The 22,930-nt window shown below is 35.3% G+C and overlaps 2 protein-coding genes across 5 annotated transcripts; one reads left to right on the top strand and one right to left on the bottom strand.

Moving 5' to 3' along the window:
* Positions 1 to 1,496: 1,496 nt before the first annotated feature.
* Positions 1,497 to 9,058, top strand: LOC117983220 (transmembrane protein 268). Of its 2 annotated transcripts, none has more exons than XM_034969717.2 (4): positions 1,497 to 3,482; positions 3,562 to 3,677; positions 3,886 to 4,398; positions 7,377 to 9,058. In XM_034969717.2, the coding sequence occupies exons 1-4, from the start codon at positions 3,164 to 3,166 to the stop codon at positions 7,587 to 7,589; spliced, it is 1,161 nt and encodes a 386-aa protein (XP_034825608.1). In that variant the 5' UTR covers positions 1,497 to 3,163; the 3' UTR covers positions 7,590 to 9,058. The 2 variants fall into 2 exon arrangements, with proteins under 2 accessions (XP_034825608.1, XP_034825600.1); XM_034969709.2 differs by lacking the exon at positions 7,377 to 9,058 and adding an exon at positions 6,846 to 7,085 and having other exon boundaries at positions 1,500 to 3,482.
* LOC117983164 (glycerophosphocholine phosphodiesterase GPCPD1) lies at positions 6,793 to 22,324 on the bottom strand. 3 transcript variants are annotated; one of them, XM_069504354.1, is made up of 8 exons: positions 22,068 to 22,324; positions 20,936 to 21,977; positions 20,391 to 20,616; positions 19,601 to 19,810; positions 19,197 to 19,319; positions 18,271 to 18,405; positions 15,418 to 15,564; positions 12,159 to 13,582 (listed from the first exon to the last, which is right to left on the bottom strand). In XM_069504354.1, the coding sequence occupies exons 1-8, from the start codon at positions 22,072 to 22,074 to the stop codon at positions 13,205 to 13,207; spliced, it is 2,268 nt and encodes a 755-aa protein (XP_069360455.1). In that variant the 5' UTR covers positions 22,075 to 22,324; the 3' UTR covers positions 12,159 to 13,204. The 3 variants fall into 3 exon arrangements, with proteins under 3 accessions (XP_034825551.2, XP_069360455.1, XP_034825537.2); XM_034969660.2 differs by lacking the exons at positions 12,159 to 13,582; positions 22,068 to 22,324 and adding an exon at positions 6,793 to 12,130 and having other exon boundaries at positions 20,936 to 22,035; XM_034969646.2 differs by lacking the exon at positions 22,068 to 22,324 and having other exon boundaries at positions 20,936 to 22,035.
* Between the last annotated feature and the right edge of the window lie 606 nt (positions 22,325 to 22,930).

The raw sequence follows: 22,930 nt of genomic DNA, 5'->3' as shown, positions 1-22,930 counted from the left end.
TTAAAATGTAACTATTTGCAAAGTAAGATAACTATACTAAGTGGGGTATCATAATATGAAAGGGCTTTACACTCGGTGCGTGTTGTGAACACAACAACTATATAAACAAACAGATCATAGACAAGGCACTGGGTCTGTGGTCTACTCAAAAGACATTGACAGTGACAGTGATACGACATATAATGTGACAGCCTGACATTAGGCAGGAAACGGACTAACAGGCTTCAGATGATTTCAGCACGTAACGTTAACGGACTTTTACATTACATCGATTTCAACACACAAGTTAATAAAGGAAAACTCAAGATTCCACTAACCCAATTGCGACAGCCAAGAAGAACGAAGGTTCGAAACTTACCAGCGCCTAACCAACAGCCCAAGGTACAAACAAGTGGTCCTTCGAACAAAGAAGAAACTCTTCGATCTTCCGAGTCATCGGCAGAAAATTCGCAGCAGAGTGGACCCAGAAGCATAACGGTCGTCCAAGCCAACTTCTGGAGTGAGTCCGTTCCTTTATCTTATTTCCTAACAATTCCTAATTTCTACAATCTTCATATTAATATTGCCTCATTTCCGTTACGTACGTGGAATATTTCCTCATAGTTAACTAAAAACCATTATTGCATCCTAACATTCATAGAAAACCATAATTACCAAATTACAAAACGGATTGCTTCAAATCGAGTCTGACTCGCACTTAGCCTGTTTTTTTTAAAGTATCTTAATTTGATCCTAAAGTAATGATAAATTACCATACAATTTACAAAAAAAATATTCGATCGATAAGTGCAATAAAAATGCATTTAAATTTTGCATTGCCGCCGCGAAAACACTACTATGCTACTCGCCATCTTTTTAGGTTCATGAGCTGTCATGTGACATCGTAAACAACGAACCTTCAACGACGGGAACGGTGTTTTCAAATAGCACTAAAAGGCTAGAACCTCTAGCCGTAAACCAATTACAAATCTCGTGACATTTTGTGATTGACGGTGACGTTCAAAATTAAAATCTCTGAAGCACAGAGCTCTGAAGTCTGAAAATATATATATAAATATATAAAAGCAAAAGAATATTGCAACAAAAATTGGCTGTGTTATCCGAGTGAAGCTGCTGAAAATTACTTCCATAACATTCAGAATGTTACAAAATCATTTTTGAAAAATAACGTACCAAAAAAAAATATTAAAAAGAGTATTGTCGTACTTTGTGATGTATTGGTAGACTACCCATTTCAATGTTTGACTCACAAAGATAAGCTAAAAACATATTTTTTAGATGCCACAGTTAATATCATTTTGTATAGTTGGTGCAGAACCATTAATCGAATTTTATCCGGAAAAATCACATATGGAGGTGAAGATAAATTTAAAAGAAACGCTGCTATTTATTATAATAAACGTAAACATTATAAAAATAAAAAATAACTTGAAAATTGAAATTCTATTCTTTTAGCTATAAATCCTGCCCTTCTGTACATAGATATAATATTAATTTTGTTCTAGTATGCTATAATATTGTGGCGAGCGTAATATTTTGTATTTTTTTTAGTCATATAATTATTTATTGATATTGGGAAAAAGTTTATTTGCTACAATATTAATTAATAGCAGATTAGAACATTATTGTAGTTTATTTTTGTATAAACGAAAGCTATATTCTGCCGTGTTAATTCTGTTTGCAGGAAATTAATATTTTGACGCCTACTGTGAGTTTTCTTTGTTGAGGAATATAATGGATATCATTGTGCTAAGTCTGACTTTCTGTGAATATTAATAATTAATAAACGTAGAAAGTCTTGTTAACACAATAATATCCTTAAATAATATTCCTAAACAAAGAACTTACTGTTTGGCGCCAAAATATTGAATAGGCTAGTTGACACTTTTTTTAAGTAGGTCTTAAATGGTCAATATTTGTCCTATTAGATCAAAAAAATTAACACTATATTTTTTTGCGCCCTAAAAACCGTAAAACTTTAATTTAAAAATATATTTTTCTTAGACAGGTGAAAACACTGTCGGCCATGTTTGGCCGATAGATTATCTGTGCTCTGACGTCATGCATTTGTAAACAACAGCATTACCTCCCAAAGTTTAATAAACATGACTTCTATACTAGTTTACATGAAAAATATAGTAATTATCGTTATTGTATCATCCAAAAATGTAAAAACGCATCGATAAAGACCACAGGAAAGTTGTGGATTAGAGTGCCCAGTGAAATAAATATACGTAACACGCGAAGACTTGCTTAAAGGGATCCTATATGACTAACGACTGCAACCCAAATTTATTTTTGCAAAGATCACTTTGTTGTAAGTCTTACTTAATAACTTATTCAATTTATAAAGAGAAAACGATAATTTTTTACGTTTACTATGAGTTTTTAGAAATATATAAAAACAAGCTTATGCTCGTGACTTCGCCTGCGTGGACTTCATAAATTTCAAACCCCCATTTAACCCACTCAGGGGTGGAATTTCAAAAAATCCTTTCCTAGTGGATACCTTCTCTTTACCTACAAAGAACACACCCACCAAATTTCATGTATCTAGGACCAGCTGTTTAGATGTTTAGGCTGTGCTTTGATATAATAAGTAGATAATTTAAAGTCCTGACAAACTTTTACAGAACTTTAAATTTTATATATATGGATACTACGTTAGTCCACGCGTGACATAGGGATGACATTTCTTTGTTTACATATTTACATCATGGCTGACAGCGTTTTCTGCGTGTCAAATAAAAATAAAAATTGTATTTTTTTAAATTGGATTTATATATCCATCCTGCGTTTTTAATAATTGTTATTGATATATTTCGTTGTCTTAAGCAAAATACTATAATAAATAATCATTTATTGGACGAAATTAGATATGAGTCAAGTAGCCTATTCCTGTGAACAGCACGGTAGGACAATATATAGATACCTATATAGAGTATACGTAGGTATATATATCGATTAGTGTCGGTACCAAGAACCAGATGGCGCTTCAAAATATATTGGCATAAAATGCCTCGAGAGGGCTCTCTTTTCCCTATATATAATAATACTCTTTGTCTGAAAGTGAAAAATAAAAATACCGTCTATTTATTCCCGATTTGGCTTTACAGTAATTATAATTTTAAGAATACAATTTAGGCATTAATTTAAACTTAAAATGAGTGAACTAGGCGATAAGGTGCCTGAAGCAATTGAATCAAATGGTGATATAAATAAAGATAAACCAAGGAAAAATTGGGTACAATTTGACGATGAGTGTCCGCAAACAAGCAATTTAAAATCAGATCCAAAATTAACTAATGATCATGCCGTATTAAATGATAGCCCATCAGTGTCTTCAAATGCTACAGTTCCAGCGGTTCTGAAAACCGAAACTGTTCATGTAAACATAGATCGTGGTGACAAAAACATTGAGTCTATGTCGCAGAGTGCTGTCCTGAAAAATGTTGAATTCAGAAACGTCCGACATGGTTTTAGTAAGTTTTATTATCGTTTTACCTATCTTCATTATTATCGTAATGCTATTTCCTTCCTCAATATAATTTTTATACTCAGGTAATGGTGACATTATTGTGACCTTGTTGCCTACCAACACTAAATGGCCTTGGATAACGGCAGCCAGATTTCGTCCAGAACTTGTGCCTGAAGAGCTGATGGCTCAAGGTTTGACTGTAAGTTGATATATTGGAACTTTATTCAGCTAAGTGTTAATGTAAAACATTGTACATATTATGTTCTCACTTAGAATATGATTTTTACAAAGATCTTTTAAATTGAAAGCAATCTCATTAAAAATCATGATTTTTCTAAATTATCATTAAATGTGGTCCTTTACTTCTGTTTTAATTTTTCAAAATAAGTATATTTTCATTGTTTTAGTTGACCGTTGAAGAATATGTCCATGCTATGGAGTTGCTTGTTAACGATGCCCGTTTCACACTGTACAATGTTTGCTACAAGAGAGTTTTAGTTTGTTGGATAACTGTGGCATTTCTTGTGCTCCTCACTCTATTGTTCTCTGGTTTGGAAGGGCTCACACTATTCTCTCTGGGAGTGTTGTGGCTTATTCTCAATGCTCTGGCCATCTTTCTTTGCATGTGGATCAAGTTAAGACTCTCCAAAGGACTGGAACAGTGTTTGGCGAGTGTCAATAAATTACTAAATAAGCACAAGTTGCTCCTCGCTTTAGACGACAGGGGTAAACTATCATGCCACAAAGTTAACCTTTGCTTCATTTATTTTGACTCTGCTCCCTGCATTGCTCATTTACAACAATTCATTGAAAGTGAAGAGGGCAAAACTATAATGCAAGGCTGGGAACAAAGATTGGATGTATCTGCAAGTGATATAGTTATCCAGGGTAGCCAGTCTACACGATTATCTAGGAAACAGGTATTTGAATAAATATAAACTTAATTAATTTTTTTAATAATACATTGCAATTATGATGATATGAGACAAGGGCTATGAATAAAGTTATGCATTTCCTTTTTACATGGCTTTTCCCCCACTAGTGGGGCATTAATAGGCTGTAGAACTGTTTTTGTTGGGTAAATGCTTATTTCTTGCACAATCATTGCCATCTTGTTTCATATCATAAAATACATTTTTTTTGTGTTCCACACATCATGATCTTGCGACTCCTGAATACAACAGCTTTCTGCCACTTGTTGTCTGTTCACCTAGTGGGGGTCCAAAACTGCGCTTACCAGTCAGAGGCAGCCATTCTAGCACCTTGGGACCTCAATGTCTATCAGTTTTTCAAACCATAAGTCCGGCCCATTGACACTTCAGCTTAGCAACTCATTGAGCTATGTCAGTTACTCTGGTTCTCCTATCTCACCATTTCTAATATGATCATATAGATGAGCTCCAAGCATAGTTCTAAAATACTTACCCTTAAATTAACTTTGGCAACAATTTTTCTGTTAATAATTTCATATAGACAACAAATTTTTATTATTATAATAATACTTACCACTTGGCTTATCAGACTGGGCTAGGACTGCATATTTATTCTTTAATCCCTCTATCTATACAGAAGGCTTCATAACAAAAGGATATAAATATAGGCATAGGATGTATATATAGGCAAAAATGCCATTAAAAGTTTTTTGCTGCAACAGCTATGTAGAACAAAATAAGCTCCATAACATAGTTTAGATTTATTTACCTAAAAAGAGACATGTCCCAAATATCAGTACTAAACATTATTATATCAGCTAGTTATGAATTTTATTTCCATTTTTATCCGTCCTGTAAAACTGCACTTCTGTTATGAAGCCCTCAATATTTTCAGTGTATAATTAGGTCTTCATAAACTACTACGTCATGTTCGTAAATCTATGAAAGCCATAGACATATTATTATTTGTTCGAATGCCATATCCCTAACATTCTGATGCTCACGCTTGATATAATAATACTAACATAGATTTATTTTGGGAAGGCATTTAAATAAAATTCAAATTCAACTCTACTAATAGGTTTTGTGGCTTTTGTATAAATTATTAGGCCTTATATCTCAAAGTGGTTAAGAGTTAAATGCTTACTACACAACTCTGAATTTAGAAATTCTAATTAGGATATGAGCTGGTTGACTTATTACTATATGGATGGAACCATCCTGATTCCTGACTGGCTAATTAGAAATACTGGCAGACCTACTTAGGATTTTTAAATTGTTCAGAGTAGTCTAATGTGCTAATTATTATTATTGGCCAAACCAGCATGCGTACTAGAATGTCATATTTTTTTAAGGTTCTGTATTAAAATGGTACCTAATTTATCTGTCACACCTGCTTATTTCAGTGATTCCTAATGCTATCGAATTTTAAATAATGTCCACCCAACTTGGATGAATTTAAACACTAATTCATCCAAGCCGCTTGGCCAACCTTATTGCAAATTAAACAATTCAAAAAATATTACTTACAATTAAATATTTTTGAGCCAGTTTATTTAACAAATTATCTATTTACTTATATGTTTCTATCCAAGCTATGATCGGTAATAGGTCTAGCTCGCACTTGGCAGTATATTTTTTAATGGATATGTAGGTTTTGAATAACTTTATAACCTACATTAAAACTACTTCATTGCCTTTTGAACTGCTTCTTTCTTGTTTCGCTTGAATTGTATCTTTTAATAATTGACCCTCACAATTTTATTAGGTACTTTTATTAGTTGATTAGCCTTACTTTTCTTAAAAGGGAATCCATTATCTCAAAAAATGAGAATAGATTGACTGACTTTTATCTAAATATATAAAAGGAAAAGGTGACTGACTGACTGATCTATCAACGCACAGCTCAAACTACTGGTCGGATCGGGCTGAAATTTGGCATGCAGATAGCTATTATGACGTAGGCATCCGCTAAGAAAGGATTTTTGAAAATTCAACCCCTAAGGGGGTGAAATAGGTGTTTGAAATTTGTGTAGTCCACGCGGACGAAGTCGCGAGCATAAGCTAGTTTTTATAATAAAACCATTCCATGTATAGAATATTTATATCTATTTACAGGAATATAATTTATATTATCAGTTTTATTCTTATTTGAAGAAAGTATTAATTTGTTGTAGATTGAAATATTTAAACTATAGTGTCCAATAATGCATCATATTTTATTACTGAACTAGAAGATTTTTAGAATAAGGGTATAACAATAGTTTTATATCTGTTATATTACTTTAGTTAATACTAACTGTATTTACTTACACTCACCTTGCTCACAGTCTATCTATTAATACCTATTATAAATGGTCTTTTTGGGTTATTATTTATTTCTATTAATGGTCAAGTAGTATTGTGATGGGTAAGCGAAGCATATAAATGTGCAGGATATGGCAGAGCAAGTGTTCCTCCGATACCTCCAGCGGTGGGGCAAAGACTTCTTGCGACGTCGGCTCGACTGGACGCTAGACGAGGACGGGGGAAATCCCGCGTCGCCGCGCCATTACGCGCACGCGATGTGTCCTTGTCAGTATGTCGAGGAGATATTGAGGAACAAAGAGCCCAGAGACACTCGCGCCTGTTGTCCGCCCTGCAACGACTGGCTCAGGCGGCGCGGTCTCGACTGACCAAACCGCTTTATGTTTGGCAAGTCTACATTTTTTTTAAGGTTGAACTATGCAGGAGTTAACGTCACAGAGTACCTGGTCTATGCAGATCTGCACAAATGAATGGTCTGATGTCAGTTAACAGTCTGGCAAAACCTCTGAATAATAATTATTCATAGTGTAAAACTAATGTTTGGTTTGAAAGTGTTAGATTGGTAAATTGTTAATGATGTCTCCTCCAATATAGTTCGACCCATATAAAATAATGAGTTTCAACCGTAAATAGTAACTTATATTTTTGTCTATTTACAGGAAAGGTGTGCTCTTCTATATTTACGTTACGCCGGCCGTTGGGGAACTTACGTAGTCAAAAAAAAGTTAAACCTTAGCAGCGCCGTTCCTGGGCGTCACGGTGAGAAGTACGTCTGTCCCTGTCAGTTTATAGAAGAGCACTTGAAAACTAAACCGCCGGCGGGAATGGCTAAGTTTTTCACTTTGCCTACTCAAAATATGCAATTATACTAAAAGACATACTTAAATGATAATTAATCCGTCCATTATGCGAACTCGAAATTGCAAATCTTCCGTTTTTATATACTACATGTCTACAATTTTCTTATACTCTTGCTTTCGCTTGTATGAAATGTGATTAGCAGTATAAGAATAGTTATATTCCATGGTATCTGAATGTGGCAGTTTTAAGATGGTTAAGATTGCCCTTCTCTATACCAATAATTTATGATGCTGTATTATAATTTTTTCTATTACTAAGTTACGTCTTAACATACAATACAATGTTAGTTTTAGTATAAGCAAAAACCGAAACACGTGTCGAATATTTTTACATAAAGAATATACGTATACACAAAATTTCAAAAATATTTCATGACAATTTACGAACTTGTTACGAGCTTGTGCTGAGTCGTTGTCCTCGCAAAACATGGTAACCCCAAGCGAGTGGCCGGAGCAAACGGGACGGCTAACGTCGACCGTGCGCGCTCTTGCTTGCGCGGCTCGAATCAGCTGGTGCATGCGGTCATTCAAACAAGTTGTTCAAATTTTCAGGATTTTAAAGTATTTTTGGTCAAAATATAACCTGTAGTAAAAATAATTGCAATTGATTCTAAACAACTTTCAGGCTTTGCTTATTTATTAAATTGCTAAAACTAATAGCATCTATTTATAGATTGATGTCTAATTAGTAATTTGTATTTTTAATTCTAAATAACTAATTAATTGAAGTATTTTAGTCATTTATACATATTTTGTGTACTTAAGCAATCTTTTTGGGACCACTTGATTAAAATGTTTTATTTTGTTAACTTATTTTATTAATTTTATGGTAGTTACGTAAGATTTAAATGTCAAGGGGCCATAAGCAACTTTAGTATTATTTACTGAAGATAAAGTCATATTATTATCTAAAATAATATTGTATCCTGCAATCACAGGTTAAATTATATTGTTAGATTTGTTAGTTATGTATTTGTCGGAAGTAATGTAATTATTTTTGACAGTAGTAGGTATATGATATGCCTGTTTTAAATATAGCACGAACATGATAATATGCCCGCATACTGACTGGCAGGGCTCAGATAGCAACTTCAATATTTATACAGGCATGAATAACTCAACAAGTTTACATATTAGCGTTTTATTAGCCTGTAGCAACTTAAATGTAAAAAGTACTTAATGATAATATTTCAAGCTAAAAGAGAACATATTTTAGCGTTTAAACTATCGTGAGTGATTTCCATTAACACATACATAACAAAACATAATATTCTCTTATTTTTTGAGGTTATTATTGTATGTAAAGTTAAAATATAGATGTCTACATCACAACAGGTATTAGGGCTCCACCAGACGGACTGCAAGCGTGCAATCCGTCTACTGGAGCCCTTACGAGACTGATCGATTTATTGTAGTCAGTATAGATTTACATTTCGATTCAAACGCTAATTTTATATTTTATTATTATTTAAAATTTCATTCTTCTCACATTGTTATAACATATTCATAGTTAAGTATTTACAAAATGTAACAGGGGTACATAATAACATATCAGTATCAGTTGCACAAATAATAATTAATTACGCACAAAATGTACTTATATTTATAATTATAGCGATAATTTCAACTAAATATACATATTTTAATAGATAAATATTTACAATAGATATCTCTGTGTCTAGTACATTATGATTTATCTGCTGATTGCTTCAATTTTAAAACATATATCAGATTGTGGAATTTTCCTACAGTTTAAGTATTTATATAATATTATAGTTTTAAGCCAAAGCTCAATATAATGTTTGGAAATATTATTAAAATATATAAATGTATTTTCTTAAATTTATTATTAGCGATAATCAAATTAATTAGTTACCTTAGCATAATGTTTATCTAACTTAATACTGCACTGTTTAACACACACAAGCACTTATGTAATTTTAAACTATTTATAATTTTAACTAAGACAGTATATATTATAGTATGAAACCAATACATAATCTATATTCTGTAGGTTAATATTAACTTCAAATACACGGCGATGGTCGCTAAGATGCCCGCATGTTGCTTAATTGATTTTATCGCGCATTATACAAACTCGACATTCCACTCACTCACGGGAACACTATCGATATGCGCTTAATCTCGCCAAGCGATTGTGAGGCGAGACGTATGTGTGAACAGGCATAAGCCACTCGTGCGAATATGTGAGTGTACCTTTGAAAGTAGCCTATTAATATAAGTGAATTCATGTTCAAAATCTCTGAAGAACATTTGTTATGTATGGTACGCGACAGGTTGAGATGGCCCGATTGCCATATTGACCTGTCGCGTACTTTAGGTATTTAGTCCCAGCGTAATTTAAAATTGGGATGATGACTATGTAAAAAATAAGATTGTGGCTAATTCCTTTGTACACAATCTCTAAACTAAACTAAAATATCACGTCTAAATCTATTGCTATCCCTTTCATAATGTTGCTTGCGGAAAAGGAAAGCACTAGATTTAGACCTGTTAATTTAGTTTAGTTTAGAGATTGTGTACTAGAGAATCGGCCCCAATATTATAAGATCTTCCAAAATCTGTAATATCCACGTCCGCTGTTACTTTTAAGTTTGCTAACAATTTTAAATTACCGATTAAAGTAAAAAAGTACGTCGAATTACGTCAAACGTTTATGACGTCACATCTGTGTATTTCATAATACAAGCTCTTCTACTGAGCGAGTATTTTGACGTTTTATAAGTCATCATCCATTTTTCACATTGTTTTTTCAATATCTAGAGTACGACGACAAGGCTCTTTTGGCACTTGAATGACATTGACAGGGGGACCGGTGCGGCGGGGGCGCAGTTGTAGAACAAAGGTTGCCAGCAAATAAAATCTCAATTTTACGGAATACATATATTGAACATGTCAATGTTGAAAATCGAGTAAATTTTATCTAATTTAAACTGAAAAAGATATTAGGAAACCCGAAAGGGGATTTTAGCCACGCGCCAAAAGAGCCTTGTCGCACTGTAACCCTTTTGAGGTCTGGGACCCAGTTATAAGGGTGAATTTCCACTGAAATGGGGCGGTCTCAAATAGAATTATTACTATTATTAAAATAACAAACTTGGGGTAGCTGAATGTTGTGATTTCGTGTAAAACATTCCGTCCTTTACTCGAAGTATTTCTACACTTTATAGGTCATATTAGTCATTAACAAAATATACAAGTATTTAATAAATTCATTTAAGTAGAAATTATTGGTTTTTTTATTTACTAAACTAGATGCCAGCCAGTGACTTTGTCTGCGTAGATTTATGTTTTTTTTAAATCCTGTGAGAACCGGAATAAAAAATAGCGTATGTCCAATGTCCTTGCCCGGGATGTAAGCTATCTCTGTACCAAATATTATCAAAAGCGGTTAAACTGTTGGACCGTGAAAAGCTAGCAGACAGGCAGGCAGACAGACAGACACACTTCCTCATCTATATTAATAAATAAAATTGAACTGTCTGTCTGTAATTTCGAAAAAACTACCTCATATTAAGCTCATAAGGTTATTTAAACTGTACCATAACTGAATCACGTTTTAAAAATTTTAGTCAGTTTAAACGGGCTAATCTTCAGAACGGCTGAATCTATTTTGACGAGACTTGCACTGACAAGTAGAAGATTAACCAAGGAGTAATATAGGCTACTTTTTTAACCGACTTTCAAAAAAGAGGAGTTGTGTTTTTCTACCCATGTACACCGAAATCTGCGAGATTTTAACCGATTCGCGCTATTTATTTTTTTAATCGATAGAAAAAAATTGTGACGTCCCATAAAAGTTTAGATTCCAATTCCTCAATCCTGATGCTGCAGGGAACCTGAGCACCAAAACTGATGGGATTTAGAAACTGTCGGTTATAAATAATTGATATTGGGGGTACCTACCATGTAAAAACATTAACGTCAAACTCGAGGACCCAACTTCTCAAGCCTGATATTGTAAGGAATTGCATTCCTAAATCGTGGTGGACACCACGGGATTTTTAAAGAACCATCCGTTTAAATGTTTTTGCGAAATTTGGTACAGAGAGATACCTTTCATCCTGAGGACAGGCTACTATGGGACGGAATACTACTTTTTGTCCTGGGAAATCAAAAATTCACACGGGATCCGGGAAACCTAAATCCACGCGGACGAAGTCGCGGTCATGAGCTAGTTTATAATAAGTATGGATTACAAGACCGGCAAGATTTTTTTACTTACCTTGTAATATTATGGAGTTCACAATGTAAATAAATAATGTATGGAGATGAGAAATTAAAAAAAAAACTTAATTTGATGTAAATAGACAAAGGCTTAACTGAAATTCTAAAAGCGTCCTATAGATGCAAATAGCAAGTAAATTGATTCCTATTCTATGTACAAAATTGAAGTGACGATATAAATATGCATAGCTTTTTTACAAGCGGGCAACGGACTTGTTCAAATATGCTGTTAGCAATAAAAAGTTTACAATAAAATTTATTAGTAGATACCTTCATTCTTCGGATTTAGATGTCCCTGCATTGTCCTTTGGCACAGACATGTCAAATTTTTATTACTTAGTACACTTCCGACTTACGAGATAATTAAAACGCTTGCTTGGTGTGGTAATATATTTTATACTTAAATGATGAGAAATTATAAAAGATACAAAAATAATTATTTATTATATATTGTACAAAATTAATCCAATATCACAGTTATAAATTAATACAAATTCTTGTAAACAAAACTACAAAATTGGCATCTTGTTATTTATAAAATTAGAACATATTCCTGTAAAATGACTATTTTTTTGATCGCATAACTTGTAAATTGAAATAAAAGATGAAACAGGTTCCAATAGTGGATAAAAAAATATTAACAAACCTATTTGTAATTACATATTAATTATTTTGTTTATTAACTGTTAAACTTTTACACAATAAAATGTAAGTATTTTTAAATGATTTTTTTTCTGTCTCTATTTGTGTTTTTACCCGACTACGGCAAAGCCAAAAGGAAGGGTTATGATTTTGGCAGTCTATGTATATAATATGTATGTAGGTTTGTATTTATGTGTGTTCCACTATAGCGGCTAAGCTACTGGGCCGATTTTAATGAATGAGGTGTCAATTGATTCGTTGTTATGGTCCGGGGAATAGGCTACATTTAAAAGAAACAATTAATATGTTGCACCAAAAAAGTGGGGGTCACCAAAATTTTTTTTTGCTATCGTATGAAAGAGGTGAAAATTATACTGGAACATTAAAATAAGTATACCAAGGCAAGGGACAGAAAAACAATTTTACTTCGTAGTCGGGTTTTAGTTTTCAACTTTTTGTCACAAGTTATCTACAACAATTTGTTTTCTAGGATATTATTATTAAATATTAAATACAGAAATTATGTTATTTTATAAAGTTATAATACTCGAGCCTATACCACATAAAAAGAAAGATATGATAATTTAAATAAATTTATCTAAATGGATAAAAATTATAATACGAGATAGGTGATAATTGAGCTAAATCGAGAGAAGTACAAAATTGAGCTAAGTGAGAAAAAACTAATAAGAATCCTAATTCTATTTACTCGTATTTCTAAGCGTAATAAATTCGGGTTACAATTCATCTACACGCAATTTCTTTGGAGAGCCCTTGGACGAGTCGCCCGCTGGGAACAGACCCTTGAACGAGCCGCGCTGTTCCTTCACTTGCGACTCTTTATCTATGCTTATGATGAGGTCTCGGTTGCGCTTCAAGCTCCTGTCGGCGGGGTCGTCGCGGATGTCGATGGAGGAGGCGAGCGACTCTAGCGAGGTGACGGTGGAGGGCACGTCCGCCCTGCGGCGCACGGACAGGTCGAGGAAGGGGCGCGCGGCCGAGTCGCCCGCGGTGCGCGTGGACGACGACGCATCGCTGAGCGGCAGCGTACCGAGCGCGGCCTGGCGCATCATGTCGCGCTGCGACTCGCGCGCCTCCACCAGGAATATACTTTCCTGTTGTATAGTGCTACACATTTATAGGTCTACCGTTCAAAGTCGCCCGCATATTATCGGAAATTAATCGAAATATTCTAACGCGCCAGAAGGCACTCAATTCCATATATTTTGTCACTACATACTGTCAGAATTTTGTCGAATACTTCTGCTTCTGATGGTCGCAGAATGGTGTGACAAAAAGTTGACAGACAACTTTTGATAATATGCGACCGGCGCGGCGGGGTGATTACGTATCTCGCGACAGGCGTAAATCTCGCGATCATTGCTGTCAAACGTCCGGCTAGAGAGAGACAGCAATAGCCACAATGCAAAATAAGAAGAAGAGAGACCGCAAATGAACTGTCGGATTGCTATTGCTGTCGCTACAGCAACGTTTTACGTAATCACCCCGGTTTACTGAAACCGAGATGTTAGCTGCCCAGTGTCGGTTGACGTAAAGATGTTATATTTCAGGAAGCCCGTATGGCTTATGTTTGTGTGAATATACACGTATCTACACATTGTTTTAGTGTGAGTGATACTCAGGCTAAGATCTATAGAGTATAGAGCATACTTTGTCTCTCATCATGATCAACCCATCGATCGCCGCCTCACTACACAGAGTAAGGGTCTATCATCAGAGTGAGAAGGATTTTGGCCATAATCTACCACACTGGACATGTGCGAATTGGTAGACAACCAACATTTCACGCACCTTCGAGAACCTTTTCCTTCACCGTTAAAGCATGTGATATTTTATTAGTTTAAACCCATATAACTCCGAAAAGTTAGAGGTGCGTGAGAGGAGGTGGGGCGATCGAACCCCCGACCTCCGATTAGAAAGCGGACTTCCTAACCGCTAGGCTATCACAGCTTCACTTTGACTCTGCTCAGACTTAAATTGTAGTTATAAAATGAGATAGATTCATGCCAGCAATATATCGCTGTCTTGTTTTAACAATGGCTTAAATCTGGGCAAAGTCAAAGTGCGCTCTATAGATCTCAACGTCAGTCTCGACCGTAAAGCGGTTTACGTTACTGACACAAATACATTAACGCTTAACGTTACACCCAATACTACGACTACAACCAAGGCTGAGCGGACTTCATGAAAAAGAATATCTTTAACAGCTGCCGTCACCCCTCCTGCACTTCACAGCTAGCTCAGGAACCGATGCAGTTAAATTGTAGACATAATATCAGCTGTTCAATAATTTATAAGGACCTAATTAGATCAATATATTTTAGGGCGGATTGAAATCCAAACCATTGTAGAATCGAACTACACCATTGGTAAATATTCGACCCTGGGATAAATTTTTTGCGACGGAAAAGGAGAATACGTGACTAAGATTATGGAAATTAAAATAATCCCTAATGTCATTGTGCATAATGCGCTATGATTGCGGGATAACATGACTCATTCAAGGTAAACTGAAAATTTGTAACATGAAATAATAAAAGTTATAGCAAACTTTTGACTATGTTCATTGCGAAAAAGAAGCAAGTAATGTGTGCTTAACCGTATTACTACATCTAAACATAATATAAAAGGAATAGGTGACTGACTGACTGACTGATCTATCAACGCACAGCTCAAAATACAAGATGGATAGGGCTGTTTGGCATGCAGACAGTTATTGCAATGCCTACGTCATAAACTAGGCATCCGCTAAGAAAGGATAATTTAAAGGGGAAAATAGGCGTTTAAAGTTTGTGTAGTCCACGCGGACAACTCGTAAGCATAGGCAGGGTCTAAGCTAGTTGATATATAGGTAAATTGCTCGTGCTTTATTAAATGCCGGAGCTGTGCATATTGGAAAAGTGTATAAAATCAAAGTGCATAAACATACCTTAACTTCTTTAGTGATGTATTGATCGAGTTTGTCGTATATCACAGCATGCAAACCCATCTCCTTGAGTTTCATTATAGTGTTCTTGTCATTGTTGTCATCTCCCCAACAGAATATGACTAGACCAGCGTCCTTCGCTAGCTTTATCTAAAAAAAAGATGTTATACTCTGAAATGAAATTCGACTACGTCCAATATTATTTATCTATCTATCTATATCTATATATATAATATATAAGCGAAATACCACTCACTGACTGACTGAATCACGAAATCTCAGGATCTATAAAGCTTACAAACTTGAAAATGGGACGGTAGATTTAAAATCTGTATAAATGTCAATTTGGGAAATTTCCCCCTTAAGGATATTTCAAAACCGTTTCTTAGCTGACACCTACGCCCTAGAAAGAACCTACCTTCCAATTTTCAAGTTTGTAGGCTTTATAGGTCCTGAGATTTCGTGATTAGCCAGTCAGTCAGTCAGTGAGTGAGTGGTATTTCGCTTTTATATATTGAGATAATAAAAACATTGTGTAACCTTTTTGAAAATCACCCCTTTTTAAAGGTGAATAGGAGATGAAAGTTTGTATGGACTTTTTTTATTTAATGTCATTATTAATTTGTAATTCGGAAGGAAGGTTTCTTCTACAACTTATGCATCAGATCACTATCATCATCAACCGACAGGCGTCCACAGCCGGACATAGGTCTCTTCTAGGGACTTCCATACGCCACGGTCTTTCGCCGCCTGAATCCAGCGGCTCCCTGCGACGCGTCTGATGTCGTCCGTCCACCTAGTGAGGGGTCTTCCAACGCTATGCCTTCCGGTATGCATCAGATAATAAAGCATTTTACATAGTTCTACTACTAAGAGGGTAAAATGGGATTGGAAGATTGTACGAAAGTCGTTTCTATGAAAGCTGTATGAAATTAGGCATTTGAAATGAAAATGAAATGTAAACTCTTATGGTGAGACTAAGAAGTGTGTGAAGCTTTTACAGGGGAGATTTTTAACGTCATAATAATATGGATAATTAGAAATTATACGAGGACGTGTGGTAACGAGTTTGAGGGTAAAGGGTTCGATCGCGGGCACGAACTTCTAAGTTTAGTTATGTGCGTTTTAAGCAATTAAAATATCACTTGCTTTGACGGCGACAGAAAACATCGTGAGGCAACCTGCATGCCTGAGAGTTCCCGATAATTTGCTCAAAGGTGTGTGAAGTCTGTACTGGGCTAGCGTAGTAGACTATGGCCTAAACCTTTCTTATTCTGAGAGTAGACCCGTTCTTAATGTTAGCCCGTGATGGGTTGATCATGATGATAACGCGGACGAAGTCGCGTGCAACTGCTAGTTAAAAATACAGGTACAACCAATGTTGGCACCGTAGGTAATACACATAGGTAGGCACATACCACCATTTTTATATTGTGTTCGTGTCGATCGATTTTCTGAAATAATACCATAAGATTACGTTATCATGTAATAATTCGTATATTAAAACAATATTGACCTACCTACCACCTGCCTAATCCAACGTTTATCATGATGTCGTTACTCACTTTCATGAAATAATATAAAATATTAGTGCATGTAGCCGTTGGGCCGCGGCCTCGACGTCAGCGAGAGCAGGGCATGATACAATACGCTGCCGTACTGTGGGGTGATTCGCTCAGTGATCAACACTGAATGATAGCCACCAAGCACATTTGACATTTATTTTTAATCCATTCAAGGTTTTCTACGAAAAATTATTTTAATATCACTCAATGGAGCAGCATTGTAGAACCAACCAATATATCAAATAAGCTCGGTGACTATCGTACACTGCAGAACACTGAGTTAGCGAATCACCCTGCTGGTCGCTGGACGACGCGACAGCGGGGGCGGATGACAGCGCATCTCCGTATAAAATATAAATCACTACCCTTTTTGTGACAGTGAATAGTCTTCCCGTGGTGTTCGGATATCTTTTAGACTGATATATCCCGGAAATACAAAGAGTTCCCGCGTGATTTTAAGAAACCTATATTTGGGCCGACCATTCGAGTTAGTGCGAATGTGCGGAACGATACCATTGCTGCCGCAAGCCACAAATTCATAAATAAAATATCACAAATCATATTTTGCCGAATCCCAATAGTGGACCATTATATCTACATACCTGTCTGTTATGTCTGTCCTTTGGGTCACGATTATGGCTCAATACTATTTCCTAACATATTTCTTATTTAAAATCATAATCGATAAGTTGAAGCCTCATTAGCTCGCTAATTGCGAACTAGGTCCATGAAAGTTTTGGACACCGATTAAAAAGTTCGTAATTTCAGAATTCTAATCCTTTTGTTACATACTTATAGTACTTATTTGAAGTAAAAAAATATGTAGAAATGTAACTTAAAAAAACATTGCAATCAGCGTCAATCAATTAGCATCAGTAGTAAATAATTCCCACGATGAGACCGATATATCCGCTTGGCTCAACGCAGCGTGCCAATACTCCCCCATTTTAAAACAAATTGCAATCGCGTGACTTCGAACAACAATGCCAATTTAAATTACGATTATGCATTTAAGCCTGTCCGTCAACTATTATGAGCATTTAGTTTTTATTGAGCAATCAAAGAATATGACTTAGCTGATGCTCGTGACTTCACCTGCATGGATTTAGGTGAATAGTCCCATTTATTTTTTCGTGACACATACTGAAAATAATATGAAGTTTTGCTTACTGTTAGAGGTACTTTCTTAATAACTTTCAAACAATATGCAAGATATGCTTGCAGCTTCAGGAAATATGAAGGTGGGTGGAGCTGGCTGCATGAGCAAAGAAGTTGTTATTATTATTATTACCTGTGTAGGATCTCTGAGCAAGTCCTCGGTGTGCGCCACAATGCCTAAAATATCGGAGCTGATGGCGTTCTGCACGGCCGCCGGCACCGACAGGCAGCGCGGGTCACGGTACGGTTGATACTTCTCCGTAGCGCCCTGAAAATGTACTTCTTCGTTCCTTCTTCATCTACCACAGAGCAGTGAGAAATTGATTGGAAACATTGGCACCCAGATCCGATCTAATCGCACGAAACTTTATGCTCAACACCTCAGATATAAGTCGATCCGCGTTTTCACGGGTCGACCTGGGTAGAACGACTTGGGTAGTTTGACGACGTCGTTATGCAAAACTTACGATGAAACCACAGTCGAAATCAACATAATAAGTGAATCCTAATAAAGTGTCAGCGGGAATTAAAATTATTTGTCTACTAGGTCAGGGATGGCGTGCCAATTTTATCTCAGGAAATCAGTACCCTTATTATAAATACGAAAGTGTGTTTATTTGTTGGTTTATTGGTTGGTTGGTTTGTCCTTCAATCACGTCGCAACGGAGCAACGGATCGACGTGATTTTTTGCTTGGGTATAGTTAAAATCCTGGAGAGTGAGATAGGCTACTTTTTATTCCGGAAAATCAAAGAGTTCCCACGGGATTTTTAAAAAACCTAATTCCAGGCGAACGAAGTCGCGGGCATCAGCTAATAATAATATAATATACGCAGAGTATATTATATTATTATTAGCTGATGCCCGCGACTTCGTTCGAAAAAAGCAACTTATAAACTATCCAAATTATATGTCGAAATTCCCAGCTATCACCAACCATTCTTAAACGTGTCTCTTCAATTCCACACTTCATTGGCGAAGTAAATTGCGCCCGTCTGGTGCGGCCGCACGCCATAAAACAAAATTCAATTGAACCTTATAAATCAAGCAATGTACGTACCACAGTTAGAAACATGACTGGATATTTGTTTTGTTTGTTGCGGACCATGGTGCAAATATCTGGATTGAAACCGGAAAGGACAATCCGACGCTGGCCAGCATGTTTCAAAACCACTTCCAGAACCTGTGAATACAATAGCTTATAAATCAAACAGACCTCATATTATGTTCACAGCAACACCTGAATTTTTGTCAAAATTGTTGTCACTGTGCAGTAGTCAATTTAGAATTCAACTGTTAAAATTGTAAAATTGCCCGTGCTGCAAATTCTGTATAAAATAGGTAGGTACCTATTAATTAATTAATTAACCTATAATTACCACCTATATTCACACACTACACACACACAAACTGGCATAGACATGTATATTGTTACATATTTAAAAATCATGTTCAGTTTGTTACCTTGTCAACATAAGTGTTCATATCAAAAGGGTTGTTCAACTCAAATGTACCATCTTTCAGCTCCATCGTCCACTTCAGTTCAATGTTAAAGCCTACGTGTTCATCTAAAGTCTTCAATGCTTCTTCTAAAGTGGGGAAGGGTTGGTGCTCTTCTAAATCCTCATCAAAGAACAAAATTTCATGGTTACGCCCCTCAACTAAGTGGTAAACCTGTAAAGATAATTATTGTGTTCATTGCAATCAATTACTATTTTATCTTACTATCTTTATCTACACATAGTAAGTGAAAATATAAATCTTTCTAAAAAAAATCGTCTCAAAGTGGTAAACATAATATTATGACAATATAAAAAAGTAATAAATAAATATTAAATAAGTAATAATTCTTACATATAGTTTTTTTTATTAAACATATTAATTAATTTTTAAACATATTAATTAATTTTCTGACAATATAAATAATTAATAGAAAATTTAGTATATTAAATAATGATGAACAAATAAATGTTTCTAATAAAATGAAATTTTATTAGAAACAGCCCTAATAAAAATTTACTCACTGGTCTAAGAAGAAGTACAGTAAGAAATGCATAATTTTTTATTAATAAGATGTTAGTTTTACATAACATCTGTAAGTTCAAAGGTATTATCATCAGCGACTATAAAAAGGAAAGACCTTGGCAATATGAATTTAATGATTTCTGAGATCATGAACAAATCTAGGAAATTTTATCATGAAATTTAAAAAAAAACAGCATTCACAGTATAGTGTAGCTAGGTTGCATGATACCTTCAGTTTCTGGAGATGCTCCAAGGTCAAGTCTTTAACGGGCAATTCAAGCATCTCAGTGAACTCAACCTCCTTTTTTCTTTTCATTGAAATACAAACATGAAAGTCATGATATATGACAGGTATCATGTCTTTACTGAGCTGCACATCAAATTCCAGCATGTCTGCCCCGCTGGCAGCTGCTTTTTTTAGGGAAGCTATTGTGTTTTCACGAATGGCATTTCCCCTGAAATGTTTAAAACTAGAGCACAAAACTACCAGGTCTTGCCTGTCTCAGAAGCACCTAAGTCTTATGTCTTATGTCTTGTATTTGTGTTGTGTCTTATAAGAATTGATAAGAAACAAATGCTTACTAATATTATAAATGTGAAATATATAGTTAAAGGTCTGAAGTGTGACAGTACAGTGTTTTTATACTGGAAAATGTAAGAGTTCCCATAGAAATCTTAAACCTAAATCCACAAGGATGAAGTCACGGGCATCATCTAGTAAGAAATAACTCAGTATTAGCCAATATATATTAGTCTTATTTGATGTATGCTTACTCTTTGGTTTTAAAACTAGCACCTAAGCCTCTATGCCCAACTTCCAGTCCTGTCCAAGTTGAATCCCAATGCTTTGCGTAAGACACATCCAAGCTACAGATACTATCTTCCATTGGGCAAATTATCAGATACTCAAAATTAACAGTGCCCAGCGGTCGGTGTTTTACATTGCATGTGACAGGCAATTCCAAACAACCTTCGGAAGGTTTAAACATATTAGGAAGGACATAGGTGTACCCGATGTGGCAGGGAGGGTCCTCTATAGAAGCTCGAGTGCTATATGAGTAGAAGTCAATTAAGTATGCAAGGCCCTTTGGGTTAGGAGCAAAGACATTGACCAAGAGGACTCCATCCGGTTTATACTCTCGACCAAACTGTTCCTGAGGCTGCAACTGGCAAATGGTAGGGTCATTATCAAGAGTCGCTACTTCCACATAGACACCCGCTGGAACCTCTGCATCCATTATGTCTGTACTCAAAGATGAATCTTCTACATGAGGCTCCACTCCAAAAGATAACTGCACAGGTGTAACTTTTATGTTCATGAGCCGGCCACTGAGTCGACTCTTCAACTTCAATGGATTGTTCATAAATTTAAGCTGAACCAAAGTTTGTGCAGTGAGCCATCCTCTACTGACCTTCTGTTTGCCATCATATTCACCAAACACATCACTAACAGGTACAAGAATATTTTCTTTGATGACTCTTGGATGAATGTGAGTTTCCCACCTGCGCACAATTATATCATTACTCTCTTCGTTTATGAGACATATGGCGTAGCGATAGAAGACATCACAGGTATTTGGAATGACTACAGTTTTCATCCATAAGTCCTTTTCTTCTATATAATCGAGCACAACACATTTCTTGTAATTCCATTCGCCGAGCTCTGTGGTGCTTCCCGTTATGACTACCTTTTCTTTGGCTCCAATGTTCGGCGCGAATACACTGAATTCCCAGTCCTGGGATAAGATTTCCGGTAGTTCAGGTTGAATTTTTTGAGACATTTTTTTTGGAACTTTAATTTTTTGCTTTTTCCGATCTGTTAAAAAGAACCAACGTTGCATAATCTGATAAGCGAACAGAAAATTTTTACAAAAATATACGTAGCAGAAATATATTTTCAAAATACCTTTCATGTAATTATTGATTGATATGATTACGAAAATAATTATTGTCAAATAACTAAAAGTCAAGAACTGAAGGAAGAACTAATTCATAGCACTCTGTTTCTGTGATTAGCACTATTGATATGAATTCCGAAGGAATTTTTTTATTTTTTTAAAATAAAACAATAAGATTTATTCCTTGGATGAATGATTACCATCCAAAGAATTTCTAAGTACTAGGTACTTCGTAGTACAACGTCCGCGTCCTAATTGGTCCTAATCTTTTATTATAGGTATCTTTTATTAATCCATAATGTAGGTATATATCATTATGACAAGCCTACAAGGCTATCTTGGCACTTGAATGACATTGACAGGGGGGCTCTTTTGGAGAACAAATGTGGAACCCTGGTGGAATAAACTTAAAGGCATAGATGGAGCATAGATGGGAGCATAGCTCAGACTAAGAATAAGGAAACTTGGCATTAAAATAATAATACCTTGTTAGAGCAAGCTAGGTGTATAGAAATGCTCTGAAGAGTGATAGAGACATAAATACAGTTTTTGTCTTTGTCATAGTTTAGCTTTTTTTTGTTGGGCACGTTGTAGTTTATGCCCAACAAACCTCTGTGATAGTAATTTATTGCGAATATCTATATGTTTATAATTTTATAAAGTATATTATTTATAATATTATTTAAGTTTTTATTTAGTTTTCTGTTTTAAATTTAGTATTGAAGGTGTGTAGAAGCCATTTCTGTTGCATTGCTGTGTTAAAGTTGTAGCGAACGCAAATTACGAAACATAACCTTTCATACGTAAGTATTATTTCCTAATTATTTCTTTTGTTGTTTTGTCCCTCTTTCGGGTATACGCGTTTGACAAG

This window comes from Maniola hyperantus, chromosome 1 (genome assembly GCF_902806685.2).
Source record: "Maniola hyperantus chromosome 1, iAphHyp1.2, whole genome shotgun sequence".
Lineage (NCBI taxonomy): Eukaryota > Metazoa > Arthropoda > Insecta > Lepidoptera > Nymphalidae > Maniola > Maniola hyperantus.
This window is presented reverse-complemented; position numbering and strand designations above follow the sequence as displayed.

What these genes read in the sequence shown, in the direction of transcription:
- LOC117983164 (XM_034969646.2), bottom strand. Translation starts at nt 22,002, where the DNA reads ATGCAACGTTGGTTCTTTTTAACAGATCGGAAAAAGCAAAAAATTAAA. An exon ending in GCTAGTTTTAAAACCAAAGA is followed by an intron (nt 20,617 to 20,935) that starts GTAAGCATACAT and finishes TAAACATTTCAG; the next exon opens with GGGAAATGCCATTCGTGAAA. An exon ending in TGCTCAGAGATCCTACACAG is followed by an intron (nt 15,565 to 18,270) that starts GTAATAATAATA and finishes TCTTTTTTTTAG; the next exon opens with ATAAAGCTAGCGAAGGACGC.
- LOC117983220 (XM_034969709.2), top strand. Translation starts at nt 3,164, where the DNA reads ATGAGTGAACTAGGCGATAAGGTGCCTGAAGCAATTGAATCAAATGGT. An exon ending in AAACGTCCGACATGGTTTTA is followed by an intron (nt 3,483 to 3,561) that starts GTAAGTTTTATT and finishes TTTTATACTCAG; the next exon opens with GTAATGGTGACATTATTGTG. An exon ending in TGATGGCTCAAGGTTTGACT is followed by an intron (nt 3,678 to 3,885) that starts GTAAGTTGATAT and finishes TCATTGTTTTAG; the next exon opens with TTGACCGTTGAAGAATATGT.